Source organism: Monodelphis domestica, chromosome 2, assembly GCF_027887165.1.
Source record: "Monodelphis domestica isolate mMonDom1 chromosome 2, mMonDom1.pri, whole genome shotgun sequence".
NCBI lineage: Eukaryota > Metazoa > Chordata > Mammalia > Didelphimorphia > Didelphidae > Monodelphis > Monodelphis domestica.
Window position 1 is genome coordinate 384,522,585 of NC_077228.1, and position 20,200 is coordinate 384,542,784.

Sequence of the window (20,200 nt, forward strand, 5' to 3'; positions counted from 1 at the left end):
TCCTCCTGGGCCTTCACCCCTCCCGAAGTTGCTGGACGCTTCGGCTATGTGGGCGGAGCTGAAGAGGGCTCGCTCCTCTCTTCCACCTACTTCGTAGGGCAGTAGCTCCTCGCCGGGTGCAAGGGCTGCTGGGAGTGGAGCCTCTGGGGTCTCAGAGAGGGGGGGCGCCAGGCGGCCGCCATTTTGGATTGCGAACCCGTCAGCGGACTCGTCGCGGGGGAAGTGCAGCTGCCAAGCCGGCAGAGGTGACAGTAATCACTTAACGAGCAGCCGGGAAGCAACAACTGAGCGCAGAACCTGGCCTCTCGATGGGTAAGGGTCAGTGACTGGGCTGCGCACCTCAGGCTTTGGGCCTCCTCTGGCCAGGGCGAGAGGGGAGCACTTCCCTGGAGCTTTAGAGGCGGTTCGTGCCGGCGCCGGGCAGACCCAGAGACTCTGCAGGTGGTATAGCCGGGCCCTTGGCCTTGGGCTTATGTCCGCACGCACGTTCGCGGGGTCATAGCCCTGTGGTAACCTTCCCATCCGAACTCTGGGGTTAACCAAGGGCTACCCCCTCCACTTCTTGAGGCCTTTCTAATTCCCTGAGGTGTGGGGAGGCGGGGATGGTTATGTCTTGAGGACCCTCAGAGACGGGGCACTTGAGCTAACCAGCCTCAGCTGTTCTTCCTCACCTGTTTACTCGTCACTGAAGACGTGCTGGGTTAAATTGGTTTTTGATCAGATCCCAAGGGTTAGAGCCTCCCCAATTATTGCTTGCCAACCCTATTCTATGATAAAACTTTAACATGGGTAATGAGATTTTGCAGGTTTCTAAAGATGGGGAAGGGAGCAAGCATTTAAGTGACAAGCATTTTTAAGTATGTCAGCCACTGTGTTAAAGAGCTTTACAAACGTGTGGAATACTTAAAAGAATGCATGACAGTTTATGTTAGATTGAAATAACTTGTTACAACTATAGCTATTGATCTTTGAGTGGGAGCATTAAGTTAATTCCTTGTTGATAAACAAGAAGTTCTAGCTATATAAGAAGGCGGATACTTAGGTATAAGGTAGTCATTTAAATATTGCTTCATTAGCTGTTGGATACACTGCGTGCTTCGTTCACTCACTTCTCCCTTATTATATCCATTTTTACTGATGAAGCCTATAGGAATGGAAGTTGGAATTTAACTGATGTCATTAAGTCTGTGGTAGAATTAGGATGAAAACTCTTTCTAAAACTCTTTTCCAGGATGAGAAAGGAGTAAATAGAAAACAAATACATAGTTTGAGAAGAATGAAATGTCTTCTATAGGCTAGTCTTAGAGTGCTTGATTATCGTTCCTAGCATTTGAAAATGGCTATTTTGTGAGTCATCAGGCTTTATAGTACAGCCTTTCTAAAAGTTCTATTACTACTAATGAAATTGCCTCATTCAAGTGAATCATCCTCTGAGATCATACTATTTGGATTTAGAACAGCTACTGAGTGACAATTTGTTGTTGTTGTTTTTTAAATAAAATGGAGAATTGCAAACATAAGTTAATTCCTAAGGAGAAAAATGAGCAGACTCTTCTTTTTTGAAATTTTTTTGGGATGATGATATTATGTAGGAAGATTTTACCACAACTTAAATTTTGCGTATAATTAGTATTTTGAAAGAGAGTTCTATCAAGGCCTCATTTCTGAAAAATCTTTTTACCATCCATTGAATACATAATTTTTTATTTCACAATTATGTGATAGGGTTCTTTCCCTCTATGAGTACACTTGGAAAAGCAAGATTATGAAAATAAAGTAATTTATATTAATTGTTCTAAATAATAATGTGGGCACATGCATTATTGCTAAAGTGAACTTATCAGTTATACTATTCATGATTAGTGGGGAAAACAGTGGAGTTGAAGTCAGAAAAAACTTCCCTTTAAATCTCACCTGTGACTCTAGGATGTTACTATGTATAAATCAAGTCACTTAACCTCTGTGAACTTGTTTCTTAATTTGAAAATGTGGACAGTCATACCTATAATACTTACAGGGTTGCAGTAATACAAACCATACAAAAATCTTTAACAAACTAAAAGATTATGTAAATGTTTGCTAGTAGAGGAATCTTGATTCAATATAAGTACATTATAAATGACCATATTTAATTTAGGTAAGATTTCAGATGCACAAAGTAGCGTTTAAATATCAAATGTAATAATAATGGCCACCATTTATATTAAGCATTAAGGTTTACTAGTTTATTTTAACTCATTTAATTCTTATATCGCTTTTACTGGTGTGAAAACAGAAAGGGATTTGTCCTGGGTCACATAGCTTTGTTAAAGGTTCACTCTGTCACCTAGGATTTTTAAAAATCAAGGTGTCATTAACCAAGGTGGTAGTCAAGTATTTAAAGTATTTGTTTGTTAGTCTAATTTTTGCATTGAGGGGAAAAACTTATTTTTTTTTTTAAAATTTATATAGTCAATTTAGAACATTATTCCTTGGTTACAACAATCATATTCTTTCCCTCACCTCCCCTACCCCTTCCTGTAGCCGACACACAATTCCACTGGGTTTTACATGTGTCCTTGATCAGAACCTATTTCCATGTTGTTGATATTTGCACTAGGATGATCATTTAGAGTATACATCCCCAATCATATCCCCCTGGACCCATGTAATCAAGCAGTTGTTTTTCTTCTGTGTTTCTACTCCCATAGGAAAAACTATTATTCTTGCTACAAATTTTTATAGAATGGTTTTGTTGGACAGTTTTAGCTGAGAATATAACATCTCATTGTCAAGAATCATCTTTGTGTTTGAATTTTTTTCTTCTACCAGATGCCATGGCAAGCCCAGGGAAGGATAACTACAGAATGAAAAGTTACAAGAATAAGGCATTAAATCCTCAAGAAATGCGTAGACGAAGAGAAGAGGAAGGAATACAACTTCGAAAGCAAAAAAGGGAAGAACAGGTAGGTTTCTTGGAATGTTGAATAGTGATTTATCATGTAAACATTATTTGATGTACTGTTGGAGTTTTACTGTTTTTCAGCTGGAGACAATTGATTTTGTAATAATTGAATATAAGGATTATGTCTGCTTAACTTTATTACATAGTCTCATGGCAAACTAAAAACATGTTTAGAGTTGTTGTCCTCAATTAAGGAAAGGAGCATCAGGATTATACCAGCAAATCTCATGAATTCTCAGACTAAGTACATCAGTAGAGTTTCCTATGTACTTCAAATCGCCCCTCCAGACTATCCTATTTTCCCTCCTACAAAATGATTTTGCCAAACTGAATTACAGAATATTTTAAAAGAAATGAAGATTAACATTTTTTTTATCTTAGCATTTCCTATAACCTAATCTTATTTGCACTTTCAATAGTTCTTACTTGTAAGGAGCTTATATTCAAATGGGAGAGAAAAGTACATTTATAAATATAGAGAGAATAAATAAAAGTAGTTTATAATGAGTTAGTTTGAGAGGAAGATCATTAGTAGGGGGTCAGGAAAGGCTTCTTATAAGAGGTAATATTTGAAATGTGTCATGAAGAAAGAGAAGGATTCTCTAAGCCAGAGGTAGAGTGCATTCCATGCATGTAGGGCAGATAGTTCCAAGACATGAAAATGGGAAATGGAATGTCTTGTTGGAAGAACAGAAGGAAAGCAAGATCAGAGTTCAAGAGGAGTAATGTCAGTGAAGTTGGAAAGATAAGTTAGGGCAAGGTTGTGACAAGCTTTAAAAGCTAAACAAAATAGTTTAAATTTCTTCCTAAAACCAATAAAAAGCCACTGGAATTTGTTGAATATAGAACTGAGATAAACAAATCTGTACTTAATTAAAATAACCTTGAAAACAGAATGGAGGATGAACTAAAATAAGGGGAAAGACTTGGGTCATTGAGACCTATTCAGTGGTTTTAAAACTCTTAAGCTTAAGCAAGAGGTAATTGAGAGTCTGAACTAAGGTAGTTGCCTTGTGAGTAGAGAGAAAAGGTCAAATGCAAGAGATATGGAAGTGGAAACTGAAAGGTTAAGCAACTGATGATATTTGTGGGGTGAAAGAAGGGTGGAGAGTCAAGGACAATGACAAGATTATATATTTGGGAGGTTGGAAGAATGTCTGTGCCTTCATCAGATATAGGAAAGTTTGGAAGAAGGGTAGATTTTGTGGGAAAAAAATTATGTACTCATGTTTTGAGCATGTTGAGTTTGTGATGCCTGTTGGGCTATCTAGTTTGAAATGTCCATTACATATTTGGTGATGCCAGAGTAGATAGAGCTCAAGGGAAAGACTAGGGTTGAATACATAGATTTGGTAGTGATTGGCAGTAGAAGTGAGGACTAAACCCATGTGAGCTGTTGAAGCCACTAAGAGAATATGTAAAAAGAGAAGAGTAGGGACTTAGGATACAATCTAGGGGAATTTCCTCAATTAGGAGGCTTGAGTTGGATAATGGATTGGCAAAGGAGGTTGAGAAGAAACAGTTAGCTGAGTAGGCGAACCAGGACAGAGCAGTGTCATAAAAGCCCAGAGAGGAGAAAGTATGCAGGAGGAAAGTATTGTCTGCAATGCCAAGTTACAATATGAGGATGAGCACTGGAAAAAAAAAATCAGATTTGCCAAAAAATATATCAGTAGTAACTGGAGGGAGAGTTTTAGCTCATTGATGAAATGGGAAGCCAAATTGCTGAGGGTCAGAGTGAGTGAGAGGAGAGGAAGTAGAAGCAGTAAGTGTAGATAACTTTTTGTTAGAGTTTGATTGAAAAAGGGAGGAGTGAGCTAGGAGAATAATTCAAAGGGATAGGAGTTGTCTAAGGTATAACATATAGAGTTTATCTGCAAATGTCCTCTAATGACCTCCCTGGGAGAATTACATTCCCTGGGTCTCATTTTTTAGGTAGTAGGCACTTAGTAAAGGTTTCTTAAATTGAATCAAGTTACTGTTTACCAAATTATACATTACTCTTCTTTTCATCACTGAGGTGGATAAGAAGGCTAGATGAATACTAGCTTTTTAACTATGGCCTAATTTAAGTGAGTTCTAAGCCTCATAGGCAACAGGAAAACCTTGTTCCTCTACTCTTTTCCCTCATATTTAGCAACTCAATAGCCTATTTGGTTTGAGGGTCAGTAGGGATGCTATTTGCTAAGAACTCCTTCCATCCTTGTCCTTATTTCACTTTGACCAGATGCCTTCTGCTACTTTCTCCTTATTTACCCATGTTTACATGGTATGTTAATGCTTCTCTTTGCCAAGGCTACCCCATTCTACGTACACAAGTGATCCCATTCCATTCCATCTTTTCTAGCTGATTACCCTTTTACCCTTTCTGTCATTCTCATTCTTTGACTTACCTTCCATCGCTCCTTTCCCACTGACTTCTCTACTGCCATACAAACATGCCTGTGGCTTTCCTATCCTCAAAAAACTGATCAAAAAACAAAAAAGCTGATCCTTCCATCTTCTTTATAGTCCCATGTCTACAACATGGCTGACTTGAGAAGATCATGTGTTGCATTAATGTCTTTTGGTTCATTCACAACTTTGATTCTTCAAAGATTGTTATGTGGCAATATTTGTAATCATACTGAATCAGTACAACATTTAAGTTAAGATGTGTTGGTTGGTTTGTTTTTTCCTCCCTCTGAGAATTCACTTCATATCATTGAAAACATCATGCAGTTTACCAAATACCATCCAGCCCATTTTCTTCCTCTTAACTGATTCTCATCATCATTGATCTGCAACTCCTATTCCAGATATATAGTACTTAAATCAATAATAACTATGTGTCTCATAATTGGAACAATAACCATTTTTCATTTAGTTTATTCTGTATGAATTAAGAACCACACATTCAACTTTTTCGGACTGTTTCTATTTCACCTCTTTCTCTCACTGTGCTATTCATATTGTTGAAGAAATTTTCTTTTAATCTTTTCTATAGATGTAATCCAAGGAATTGCTTAGTTAACTTTCAGTGCTTTTCATTGTGTTTCACTGCAACGTAGAGTTTAATTGCTAATAATTTAATTATCAAGCTTCTTCCTGATGGCACATTTTCTCTAGCTACTCTTTCCAGCACTGATTGCACTTGCATTCATACCCCTGGGACTCACTGAGGGTGTTGGGATACTCCTTGCTCCCCATTGCCACTTAGCTCTCTTTCTACCACCCTTACTCAATAGGCTCTCTTCTTTTGTAATTCAATAATATTTATCATCCTCCAGGATATTTTCCTTTAAACTATCAGGCCTACTTCTCACTTTGACCTTGTATCCATTATTGAGGGTAGAAATCATTGAAGACGGGGTTCCCATCTTCCTTATCAGTTCCAGCAAGAACTGCTAACCTCCTTCTACTGACAGTCAGGCACTGGAGTCCTGAGGGTCACAGCATTCTCCCACCTCCAGACCTTCTTCTAGCAGAGCCCTCATCTAGGGAAGCAGCTCTTGTAGAGAAGAGGCCGGCCATCACCACCAGGGCAACTTCCAGGGCAGGCAAGTTAACCTTGGTGAAGGATCAATGCATCCCAGGTTAGGGTCCCAAGTCAGTGTGGGCCAGGCAAGTCAGATTTCCGCTATCACATTGATTACCATCTCTCCTCTGATCTTGATGGAGTCTGCCTAGGACCTTGAACCAATAGCCTTAGGAGTGACATTGTTTCTAGGTTCATTGCCCTTGCCATCATTCTAGGAAGTTGTGCCTATGTAGCCTGGTACTTGTTCCTATAGGTGCTACATCCACAGCTTCTGAAGATCCAGAAAGGAAAGTTCTTGCAACCAAAGTCCTTAGCACTGTCAAATGATTTAACATCAGAAACACGTTCCACTTTTATCTATGGAAATAACATTAAAGAAGAAGCATTAACTTCTTTGAGGCTTTACTCTAGGACCATAGGTTGCTTCTGTCTTATTTGCAGCTGAAATATGTATTGTCTTACCCATAGAATATGTACTACCTGAGATCAGGGACTGTGATGCTTTTCTCTTTCTATCCCTGGCTCTTGGTTTAATGCTATGTATATTGTTTGTACTTTAAAAGATGTTTCATTTATTCATTCTTTCTTTAACAAATTCAGTACCTAACTCAAAGTCTTTATCTTTTCCCAGCTCTTACTCTTATGTTAGGGTATTTCATCATTACCTATATTAATACTCCCTCAAATACCCTAACCTTTTACTCATTTTACTCAGTTATATGTTTCCCATGACCTTTCTGTCCGATCTCAGCAGTTGTTCCACTTACGTGTTTGTGAAGTCTGAGGTTCACTTATCTGATCATAATCTCTTATCATTTCACCTCTCCTGCTACTATGTGACCACTAACCCTATTCTTTATCATAAGTGTGATTTTCAATTCCTCCATCTTTCAGGTCTTTCCCAGGTCATCCATCACCCTGCCCTGGTTCACCTTCCCAATATTAACTCTTTGTTGAACTTTTTCAACTCTATACTGTCTTCTCTTTCTCTGTCAAATCTCCATCTTAGTCTCATAATCTCTCTACTGCCTTAACTTTCATTCATGCTGCTAAAAGAAGCTAGAGGAAAAACTCAAAATTTCTGATTGGATTCATTACAGAATATGTTACATAATCTTAACTGGGCTATCACTGCAGCAAAGCAATTTTTTTATGACCATTCACTGTTCTGTTTGCCACAGGTGTTTTCTAAACTTTTCATCCTTTCTCAAATCTCCCTTGGTTCTTCTCCACCTACCCTTCCATCTTATTATATTTTAATGGGAAAAAAAGATTGAGATAATTTGCCAAGACCCCTCTTGTTTTCTATTTCCATCACCCAGATCCCTTCTACCACTATTCTGTCTCACATGAAAAGGTGATCTTTCTCCTTGCCATTGCAACATCTCCCTAATCACCATTCCCTGCATACTTATGTATTTTTCTATCAAATTTCTCCTAATATTATTTTATTAATCCTTTCTCCCTCTCTACCAGTTGTTTCCCCATTGGGTACAAACAGGCATATGTTTTCCCTTATCCTCAAAGAAACTTTACTTGATTTGTCTGTCCTTTTTAGCTGTCATCTGGCATCACTCTTGCCATTTGTGACTAAACTCCTTGAGAACGCTGTCCATAATAGATTGCTTTTTCCTTCCCTCTTACTCTCTTCTTAATTCTGCTCTTTGACTCCCAATTAATCATTAAACCATAACTTCTATATCCCAATGATATCATCTGTCTTTTCTCAGTCATCATATTTGACTTCTCTGAAGCCTTTTGGCCCTGTCAATTACTAACTTTGAATCTTTCCCAGTGTTTTTTCTTGGACCCTCTTTTCTTCTTTACTATTTCACTCGTGACCAGCTCTCATGAATTCAATTATTAGCTATTTTGACACTTCCCAGTTCTACTTATGCAACCCTAACCTCTCTCTTAACTTTTAGTCTGGTATTTCCAACTGCCTATTGGACATTTTGAAGTGAATGTCTGCAGACATCTTAAACTTACTTTGTCCAAAATTGAAATCATCTTTCCCCAATGAAGCCTATTCCTCTTCTGAATTTTTCTATTACCAATGATAGAACTACTAATCCCCATGGCTTGCAACCCAAGACTCCTCAGGCCTACTGCTTTCCCTTTTCTGGTTCAGTTTTTGCTAAGTCTCTTTGTCCTTTTTACCTTTGTAAAAGCTTGTAATACCTCTTGTAAATGCCTCTTTCTTTCAACACTGCTTCCACCCAGGGGCAAGCCTCATGTATCATCTCTTCTATGTACCTCCTTCTATCCTTTGAAACGGCAGTCTCTCATCACCTCATTTCTGGACTATTGAAATAGTTTACTGGTTCATCTCTTTGCCTCAAATCTCTATTCTTTCCAGGCCATCCTCCATTCAACTCTCAAATTGAACACCTTGAAGTACCAGTCTGACTATGTTGCTCTCATATTTAGTAAACTCCAGTGTCACCTTTATACCTCCATGATCAAATTTAAAGTCCTCTATTTGCCATTTAAAGACCTTTATAAGTTCACCCCTTTCTACCTCTTTAGTTTTCATATATATTTCTTTTTCATATTCTCTATCTAGTGATGCTGGCCTCCAACTTTCATTGAGAACTTTCACTGGTTGTCCTCCATGTCTGGATTTCTCTCCTTCCTCATTCCAGTCTCCTGAATTAAAGACTCAGCTAAAATCTCACCTTCAAAAAGTTGTTCTTGATCTCCCTTATTGCTAATGCCTTCCCTCTGACTATATCTAATTTATCCTAACTGGTTTGTTGGTACATAGTTATTTGCATATTGTCTCTCTTTTTAGTATGAGATTCCTAGGAGAAGAAACTTTTTTTACCTTTTTTTGGTATCCCTAGGACTAAGCAAATTGCCTGGAGCATAATAAACCCTTAATAAATTCTAATTGACATGATTTAACTTTACTATACACATAATGCAGGGTGCCAGTGCCACCTCTCAAAAATGATTGTGATGGGGGGGGTATTGATATAGAGATTAGGTAGGAATGAGAAATTTTGGAAAATACTTGGTAATTGAAGAATATATAACAGAAGTGACTAGTGATAGTGACATTTAGATACCATAGGAGATTTTATCATATATGTTACCTGGTTTTGATTTGAGAGGAAGAGAGTATGTGAACTTTCCTGCCCTAGTGTCCCATCATAGAATATTGCTTTAAGTCTGCTTGTGTCTTGTGTTTCTACTCTGCCTTCTCTCCATCTTTCTTTACCTTGGCTACATAATAATCACAAATCATCTTTTATCTCTGGATTTCAGTCTCTTTGTTATTAATTTGATAATACAATTATTTTAATTGGTTGTGAAGTATTAGTCTTAGAATTTTATTGGTGGATTAGTAGGTAGCACAGTGGAAAGAGCACTCAGCCTGGAGTGAGGAAGGATTGGGTTCAAATCTGCCCATAGACATTTACTTGATCTTGGTCAAATTATTTAACCTCTGTTTGCCTCAGTTTCCTCCTCTGTAAAATGAGGATAATAGTAATACTTATCTCAGGGTTTTTTTGAGGATCAATTAGGTTATTTGTAAATGCATGGCAAATAAGTGCTATATAAAAACAGCTTTTATTAGCTATTGATATTGTTATTGAAAGTTGCTTCTACAAAGTCCCCCTTCCTACTTCTAGGATTGGGTTCTTTGAATGAAGGGAATGTGGTTAGAAGTAGCCTTATTCATAATCTTTGCAGGGATATAGCCAGAACTGCAGAACAATTTTGACTTGCTTCATAACACTGATTCTTTCAAAAAACAAACCAAAAGCCCTTGCCATTAGTACACTTGAGATTTTATCCCAGCATGCCATTTGGGGGCCATTGTGATGGCATGCCATTTGGGGGCTATTGTGATGGATCTAAAACCTCATAGGCATGCAGGTACTTATAGCATTGCAGACTTGCTCTCACCTCATCCTGTGAACTTTTTCTTCTTCCACCCAAAAATCCATGATAGTCTGTCAACCCAGTGTGCTGAAGATCTGCCTCTAGATCTGGTGACATGGCATGTATTCTAGAGTAGTTAAACTGCTCATTGGTTATCCATTTCACTAGCCACATGACCAGCCTACTTTATTTTCCAATTTATACAGCTCTTTGCCATCATATAAGAAGTATGGATTTAACACTTATCAAAATTATGCAGGTAATAGTTGTTTATTTCGCTTTCCACAAATGTTTTAATTTGAAAGGCAAAGTATTAGTATTGAAAACTTGCATGTGTAAGATAATGGCAATGATGATTATAATTGATGACTATAATTTTTTTTTGGCAGTTATTCAAACGTAGAAATGTATCCCTTCCAATAAATGATGACTCTATGCTTGAAAGTCCCATTCAGGATCCAGATATCAGCTCTACTGTACCTGTTCCTGAGGTAGATAATGAAAAAGTATATTTTAAATTATCATTTTGCAATATGACAATGAAAACCATTAAATAAAATGGTAAGAGAAAAATATAAATGTTAAAAACTGTGTTTTTGTATGCTTTTAGGAAGAAGTTATTACTGCTGATATGGTGCAGATGATTTTCTCTGATGATGCTGACCAACAGCTTACAGCAACACAAAAGTTTCGAAAGCTGCTTTCTAAAGGCAGGACTTTCTTTCCATAAAATATATCATTACTATTTCAGTTTTAATTTTGACTTTATATGTTTATTCTGGTACAACATTTTTGTTAAGGTAGCAACCTCTTATAACATTCTTATGTGTCTTTACTATTTCTGTATAATTTAATCATAAAAATGAGCAATTTGTATTATAGTTTGTTTAATTGACAGTTCAAATGTACTTTATTCTCCCTTATCAAATAGAGGTAAAAGTGCATGGTTTTTAATTATTGTTATTAGAATGATTGAGTGTAGATTTATATATTTGTGCTACAACAAATATAATACTTATCCCATCTCTTTGAGTTCTTTAAAGTCCTTTGCTTCATATCACCTCTCCACAAATGACAGAATCCTACTGTGTTAAGAAGGAAACATAGTTCACAGAGTCACATTGAAAGCCAGCAAGGACCTCAACTTTATCTAGATCCTTCTGTTAACAAATAGGAAACACTGGCCCAAAGAGGATAAGTGACTTGGTCCTAGGTTATATAGGTATTATATGACATAGCCAGGGTTCAAAATCTGGTTTTGTTTTGTTTTTTAGTCCAAATATAGCATTTCCACTGCACAGGCATTTTCTTATATTTCTTTACTTACTTAACCTTGTCTTTTGTTTAGCCCAGGAAGTAGCAATGTGAAAAAGTCAGCCCTCTAAATTTTTTTTTTAATATTTAATGTGAAGGGAGAAAGAGGAAGTAACATTCTTATAATTTTTTCCTTAAATGTTTTGATTTTGTAGTCACAAGTATTGACAGTGTCTTATCCTTTGTTCTCAATAGGAAAAAACTATAACATTTAGAAAAATAAGGTGTTTCAAAGCCTCTTGACAAGTCGGTTATTTTATTTTATTTTTTAAAACCCTTACCTTCCATCTTGGAGTCAATATTGTGTATTGGCTCCAAGGCAGAAGGAGTGGTAAGGGCTAGGCAATGGGGCTTAAGCGACTTGCCCAGGGTCACACAGCTGGGAAGTGTCTGAGGCTAGATTTGAACCTAGGACCTCCCATCTCTAGGCCTGGCTCTCAATCCACTGAGCTACCCAGCTCCCCCCAGGCCCCCCTTTTTTTTTGGTTATTTTTTTAATTTGTGGGAAAAACATTTTCTGTACTTTGAGGGTATTGCTACAATTTTTATAGCAATTAAGAGTAAAAAAGGAGCATTTTTTTAGTCATGTTACTTTTTATAACTATATAGCAAAGAGATCATGGAGTCAAAGATTTAGACCCAGAAGGACCTTAGAAGCTATGATTACCCAACATAGGTGTGAACCATAGCAGAGGGACAGTGTAACATAGATGATTTAGAAAGGATTAGTGTTCCTAGAGTCAGATTGCAGTAAAGGAAAATGAAAAGATATGTGGAGTAGACATCCCTGCCATAATATTTCATTTCAAGTTAAACATTTATTAAACACCTATTATATGCAAAAATTGCTGAAGGATACAAAAATGACAATAGGCGTCTAATTCACAATGTACTGTGGGATGGGACATGCACACAAATGAGTATAAATCAAGTAGAATGTGATAGATTGCTTTAAGAAAAATCTGAAGGAGAGAATACTTTCAGTAAAAACATTTGTACCCTTAGCTTAGAACATGAGGCCCCAATTTTATATGGAATAGGTTATTCTTGGGTGTTTTACTTTAAGTAACTGTCTCATATGCCCCCCGCCCCCTTATTTTTCTGTGGGAACATCTGTGCTAAAGAAACAACTACTGTATTATCTAAATCTTTTGTTATTAAAACTTTTCACTTATTCTGTTTGAAAATTTCCCCTTCCCCTTATTGAAAGACATCAATAATTTTATATTTGAAGGCTAATAGGAAAAACTAATTTCAAACTAATTTTCAGGACACTTAGCTATTTTGTAAAGCAAGAAAAACCAGACAGTTTTTTCTTCCTAAAATTTGTGGTCATCATTTTGAGGATTTTGATTAATGAAGAATTTCATTGCTTTAGTGTGATATAAGAAGCGACTTTTAAAATAATGTATGTAATTACTTTTTTAAAATTTAAAATTGTAAAATATTAATCATTTATAAAATTTCAGAACCTAACCCACCTATAGATGAAGTTATACAAAAACCAGGAGTTGTACAGAGATTTGTGAAGTTTCTTGAAAGAAATGAAAATTGTACTTTGCAGGTGAGTTTTTCTGGTATTTCTCTCTTCATATTCTTTCTTTGAAATGACTGTAGACTTGGGGGAAGCTAAGTGACTCATTGGATAGAGAGCAAGGCCTGGAGATAGGAAAAATTGGGTTCAGATCTGGCCTCAGACACACTTAACTGTTTGACCTTGGGCAAGTCACTTAACCATAATTGCTTAGTTCTTATTGCTTTTCTGCCTTATAACAATACACAGTATTGCTTCTAAGACAAGGTATGGGTTAAAAAAATGATTGTAGACTGATTTTATTACAGTCTCAACATAATTATACCTAACATGTGTAATATAATAACATAATTATATATTATCTACTTTTAACATTTTCAAAGTGCTATCACAACAGCCTTGTGAGTTTAATAACAATAATAACTAGTGCTGTCTACCACCTTAAGGTTTTTGAAGTACTGTGCATTTTTGTCTCGTTTGATTTTCACAATTATCTTGTGAGGTAGGTACTATTTTCTCCATTTTAAGGTTAGGGAAACTGAGACACAGAGTGGCTAACTTGTCTATGGTCACACAACTAGTAGATTTGTGAGGTAGTATTTGAACCTCAAGTCTTCCTAAAACTTTAGGTCTTTCACTCTTAACATATAAGTGCCTCTAACTAGGATAAATATTCTCTTCTTATTTTATATATTCAGAAACAAGTTCGGAGAAGTTAAATTGTATGCCTTTAAATTGTATGCCTACTACTACTCTATTGCTCTTAAATACAATTAAATTTAGTCCTTTGAGAATAATAACTTACTTCAGGAGAATGCAAACTCCTCTCAGACAATGATTTTCATTGTTATCTTTTTATCCTTCCATAGTGCTTAACACTTGGACTAGGAATGTATTTGGAAATATTTGTTTAATTCAATCAAATTTGCCAACGTACAAAGAAGAATATTATCAAGTTGTGGTGGAGCAGGCAGCAAGTAGATTGGCATATCTTGATGGAAGGATTGTTGAAATGAAGAAAGAGAAGGATGGAGAAAAATGGAAATGGTCCTTAATTTATGATGGGAAAGCCTTGACTATTAAAGAGTTTTCAGGAAAAATACTAAATTTAAATTGCTTTAGGTATCTTCACCTTGTTATCTGACTTTACTTTTAACTGTTTAGTAGATCACACTATCCAAAAATAGTTCATCTCTTACAGTAACATTAATCAGAGTTTTCTAAGAAAAAGTGATGATTACCCTCCATGATATTATCCTAAGTAGGGGTTTCATCTTAGAATTTTTGACTCATATATACTTTTAGCGTATTGCTGCTTGGCAAATCAGTATTCTACTTATTGTATCCAACTAGTTCTAAAAATTTGGTTTAATGTAAATAATTCTATATTTACCCTACTGGCAGTATTCATAATATTCTAAGGTTAAAACATTTTTTTTTTTGGAAACCCTTACTTTCTGTCTACATAAGACAGAAGGGCAAGGGCTATTAAAACAATATTAAGTGACTTTGCCAGGGTTACACAGTAAGTGTTTAAGGCCATATTTGAACACAAGCCATCCTGACTCCAGGAGTAGCAGCATTCTATCTATCGAGTCACCTATTCAGTCCCAACTTTGTAAATTTGGATCACATCCTTCCTCATTTTTTCCCCCCTAGGCATAGCATTCTCATTTTAAACACTTTTCATGAATGAAATATTTTCAATCCCATTGACCCTTTTTTAGTTAATTCTTTTTGCATATTTTCTAAAAGTTTCCTTATATCCAAACCTTAACTTTTATTTTTTCTTAGTTTGAAGCTGCATGGGCTTTAACTAATATAGCATCTGGAACATTTCTACACACCAAAGTGGTAATTGAAACTGGAGCTGTTCCAATTTTTATCAAACTCCTCAATTCGGAACATGAAGATGTACAGGAACAGGTAATTTTTCTTAAATTATTTGTATTTATTGTGTTTTTGTAATTTTTCCCTGAAAAGTCTAGTTTATTATGATTGTATTTAGTTTTGGTTTTTAGTCACAGCTGTCTCTATTATAAAATTAGAGGACTAAACCTTGAATATATGTCATGGGGCTTCAAAAATGTTATCAATTAAATGTACAGTTTCAGGTAATGTTAATGAAGTTAAAATGTTTTAAATTTTGTGCCCCTAAAAATAAGCATTAAATAAGTTAATAATAATTAATAGGCCTACTAGTGCTCTTAGAATAATTCAATTGAGTTTTAGTCTTGTATGTACATAAATTTGTGAATACTTCTGTAATTTAAAGTGCAGTGATTGAAATGAGAAAAATAGTAACTTTTACAAAGTTTATGATAATTAGATAATTTTTCTTTTTGATAGGTGAACACTTGTTTTTCAATGCTGTCTGCTTCAAAAATTTCTCTGAACTAAACTTAATAAGCCTTTTGGGAAATGGTTTTTTCTGTTAAAATCAGAATCATAAATAAATTAAGTTTTGCTCTGATAACTTAACCAAGTTTTTAAAGCTTATTATTTTTTGTTTTAAAGGACAGAGCAACAAGGGGGATTAATGTGACAAAATTTACTTATTTAAGAAGAATAATTTGACCATTTTGCTTTTTTTTTAAAAATTTTTATATTAACTATCCAGGATTTTAGTCCATTAGTAGTAAGTTGCCATATATAAGTAATAAAGGTTGATGAATGACTAATACTTCCTAGTCATTGTTATATTTCCTCTTCCAGACAAGTTGAAATATGAAATACCTTGGCCCACTGTTTCCATAGCACTAAAAAGATGCATTTGGGTACTGAAGAATCCTAAAGTAATATTGGAAAGCATTTTTTCTTTTTCATTTGGAAAGTGGCTACTTTATTAATGTCTCAAAATATGGCTTGTATTATAGCATCTTGATGAGTATTTGTCTTATGAGTGAAATAGTTGAAATGGACTAGATTTCATGCCTTCATTTATTTATTTATTTATTCATTCATTCATTTATTCATTTATCTATCTATCTATCTATCTATCTATCTATCTATTCATTCATTCATTTATTCATTCATTCATTCATTCATTTATTTATTTATTTTTAAACCCTTACCTTCCATCTTGGAGTCAATACTGTGTATTGGTTCTAAGGCAGAAGAGTGGTAAGGGCTAGGCAATGGGGGTCAAGTGACTTGCCCAGGGTCACACAGCTAGGAAGTGTCTGAGGCCAGATTTGAACCTAGGACCTCCCATCTCTAGGCCTGGCTCTCAATCCACTGAGCTACCCAGCTGCCCCCACTAGATTTTATTTTTACTTTAATTGGTTAAAAAACAAGCACTATAGCTATATTGCTTATTCAAAGCCTTGCCTTTGGGAGAGTAGCATTTTTTTTTTTGGTAATGAAGCCAATAGTTGCTTCTTATGCCCATAAGATTCTCACACTTTTTCACACTTCATTTGATCTCTAATTTTTGTGATGGGTTAAAAAAGTGTTTTGTATTTTCTGCCTATGGTTTTTAACATTTAAAAAATTCATAAATCTTTCAAATATCAAATATGTGTGACTTTGTATAGATTGTACTGAATGAAGCACAGGTCTAATGTAAAGTCTATTATTAAAAATTCTAAAACAGTCAGTTGAAATTATGATAAATATTATCATCCTGATTTTTTCTTATATACCTAATTTCTTTTTTGTCCTTCTGACTCCTCTTCCTTTCCCCTACTTTATCACAACTACTCCTTTTTACCTTCCCTTTGAATAGCAATTTATAAATTACTTTTGTTCCATATTTTTCCAGGAGTCCAAATGAGTTACATTATGTAAATATGACAGTAGTGAGACTTAGACTGGAATGTGATAACCAAATCATATTCTGTACCATTCACCATCTGAAATTCTTTAGTATAGTTTTAAAATTAAGGAGAGTTTTTATAAAAAGTTGCTTTATCTCTTTCTTTTTTTGCTTCTCTGTTTTAGAACCAGTGGATTAAATGCCCTAATTATTTATCAGTATATTTTTTTAGAAAACTACTTATGCAAGTTAAAGGGTTCTGCAGTCTAATTTTCTTTATTTACTTTGGGTTGCCAAGATGACAGCTCCTGGCTTATGTTGAATCATAATGTGTTTTTGATTTAATAAAAAATCATTTTAATATATTTTTGGATAAGCTGGTAAATGTAACCAGAGAGTTTTGAGGAATGATCCTGTGTCTATTTGGAAACTAATAGAGGCCAAAGAGATTCTGTACCTGTAAACATGTTTGTCAGTGTCTTAGAACAAGGCTTAGAAAGCATGCTTATCTAAATTTCAGATGACATAAAATTGACATAGAAAAGCCAGTCAGAAAGGTGATGATGATAAATATTTAGTATTAGGCAGGAAATAAAGTCTGAAATAAAATGAAAATTAAGAGGAATCAATTGAGAGAAATCAACTTTATTTGAAAGAAATCCAAGAGTTTTGGTTGATCACATACTTAATGAGAATGGGGAAATATGACTTCTTTCAGAAGCTTTCAGTTACATTACTAAAATTATAATCAGATAAAAGTAATGAGTTATATTTTGTATACTCTGCATGGGTTAGACTGTATCCAAGTAGTATATACTATTTGGGGTCTAATTTTTGCATTTACAATTCAGAGTTTGTCTTGAGATGGACTGATAAAAGCAGAAGATTCTAGTTTGAAGAAATTTGAGAAATCATTTATTCCATTTGCTAAAATTAAGAATCTATCATTACCCTGAAAAACAATCATTAAGTGTTTGCTTAAATATCTCCACTGTTGAAGAATTCTTTGTCTTCTAAGGCATTCCATTTCGAGGCACCTGTGTTAGGAAGATAGCTTTCTATTCATTTGAAATTTGGTCCTATAAGTTCCATCTATTTGTTCTAGTTTTGCACTCAAGGGCCAAATAAAATAAATAGTAGCTCATTCACATGACAGTCCTTTAAAAATGCTTGAACAAAGCAACCAGTTTTCTACTTAGTTGTTTTGTCTCTAGGTGAAATTTAACATACAATCTCAGATTTGAAAGGGCTCTTAGAGGCCATCTAATTTACCTCCAAATATCTGTAAGAATCTTTTTGGTAACATTGTTTTGACAACTTCTTATTTAACACTTGATTATCCTGTGTCTTATGTGGCATGGTTTTAGATTCCTCCACCAGTTAGCCACTTTTGGATATACAGTGTTTTTGTCATTGTTCTTTATGACACTTGCCCAGAAGTGAACACAGTATTCCATGTGTGTGAAGAAGGCACAGTATATAGGATTAAGGGTTGCCTTGGATCTTGATATTGTGGTTTTGTTAAAGTAGCTTAATATCACTTTCACTCTTTTTGGTCTTCTTGCTATACTGAGCAGCTTGGGGCTTTTCCTTTGCTAACTTGGCTAAAACTCTTTCTTTCTCACTCCAATTAAAGTCTATTAAGATCAGAAGGAAAAAGAGTATTTTTTTTTACTACAATTGCTTCACATTGAGCTTGTGATCCACCAAAATCCATAGTCTTTTTTCCATAGGGACTATTGTCCAGCCTTGTTGTATCTTCCCAAACCTTTAAACAGTTGATTTTTTAAAAAAACCAAGTGTAGGACTTTACATTCATTCTCTCAAAGTGTCATCTCATTAAATTTGTCCCATAATTTCAGCTTAAAGGAAGATTTTCATACCTTAAATTTGCCATCTGTCTTCCAACATCTCTTCCCTTTTTTTGTTATCTAAAAATTTGATAGCTAGGTTGTCCTCCTATTTACAATAATTGATTAAGATCATTGACCTGGAACCCTGGATACTGCACTTCCCTCTATGTTGATATCAATCCTTTAAGCAATACACTTTTCTGTCTTATCTGTCAACTGCTTCTAAATCCACCTTATTGTATTATTATATAGTCCTTATGGATATGGATATAATATGGATATTTTATATCCATAATGAAAGATTGTCAAATATTTTGCTACCATCCAGTCTTGCTATTTCTGTAGTGTAAAATTTTACCAATCTGATAATCTTGTTAAGAGTAAATATGGGGCTAAGTGGCATAATGGATAGCATGCCGGGCATGGAGCCAGGAAGACCTGGGTTCAGATCTGGCCTGAGAACACTTCTTAGCTGTGTGACCTTGGGCAAATCTCTTAATCTTGCTTGCTTAGCCCTCACCCTTCTTGTTACTAAGATGGAAAGTAAAGGTTTTTTTTTTTTAAGGCAAAGGGGCAGCTGGGTGGTTCAGTGGATTGAGAGCTGGCCCTAGAGATGGAGATCCTAGGTTCAAATCTGGCTTCAGACACTTCTTAGCTGTGTGACCCTGGGCAAGTCACTTAACCCTACCGCTCATCTGCCTTAGAACCAATACACAGTATTGATTCTAAGATGGAAGGTAAGGGTTAAAAAAAAAAGTGAATGGAATTAGTTTGCCATGACTTCTTTTAATAAGAATATGCTGATTTGTATGTACTACTTTTTCTCTTTTCATAAACTAATTCTTTAATAATGGCATCCTAGAATTTTGCCAGGGATTGCAGTTACTACATTGACTCATAATTTGAGAAATCCTTCCTTTTGTTTGAAAATTGTGACATTTTCCTATTCCTTAGGCTACTTCCATGTAAGTAGAGATGAGAAGTCATAAGCAATAAGTGTTATGCAGGTAAAAACAGAAAAATTTGGTAAATGATCGTAATGAGAGTAGAGTAAATGAGAATGAGTAATTGAGAATAGTGTGTGCAAGCCTGAGAGTCCTAGGGAAGGTCAATAGAACAGAAGATTTTGGGGAAAAAAAATATTGAATTCTGTTTTGGACATGTTGAGCATTACATTCAGCAGTTGAGGCATTTGACAACTTTGGAGAGGCCAGTTTTAGTTGAGTTATGCCATATGGCAAAGGTTTGAAGAAGAGAGAGGAAATGAAGACTAGAAATGTAGGTAGCTTTTTCTAGGAGTTTGAGAAAGCAGGGGAAAGTTTCCTATAAGGCAATAGCTTAAATAGATGGTAGGATTTAATATTTTATGAATGTGGGATATTTAGGC

At 35.4% G+C, this 20,200-nt stretch overlaps 1 protein-coding gene across 4 annotated transcripts in view; it reads left to right on the plus strand.

Moving 5' to 3' along the window:
* Positions 1–42: 42 nt before the first annotated feature.
* The window catches only part of KPNA5 (karyopherin subunit alpha 5), a 52,878-nt gene continuing 32,720 nt past the window's right edge, over positions 43–20,200 (plus strand). Inside the window, exons 1-6 of one of the 4 annotated variants that reach the window (XM_001369155.5) lie at positions 43–312; positions 2,812–2,945; positions 10,745–10,846; positions 10,966–11,065; positions 13,139–13,233; positions 14,998–15,129. In XM_001369155.5, the coding sequence (XP_001369192.2) occupies positions 309–312; positions 2,812–2,945; positions 10,745–10,846; positions 10,966–11,065; positions 13,139–13,233; positions 14,998–15,129 (567 nt within the window). In that variant the 5' untranslated portion in view covers positions 43–308. Of the gene's footprint in view, positions 313–2,811; positions 2,946–10,348; positions 10,615–10,744; positions 10,847–10,965; positions 11,066–13,138; positions 13,234–14,997; positions 15,130–20,200 lie in introns of those variants that run through there. The other 3 variants (XM_007484464.3, XM_056818680.1, XM_007484465.3) reach the window with 3 other exon arrangements.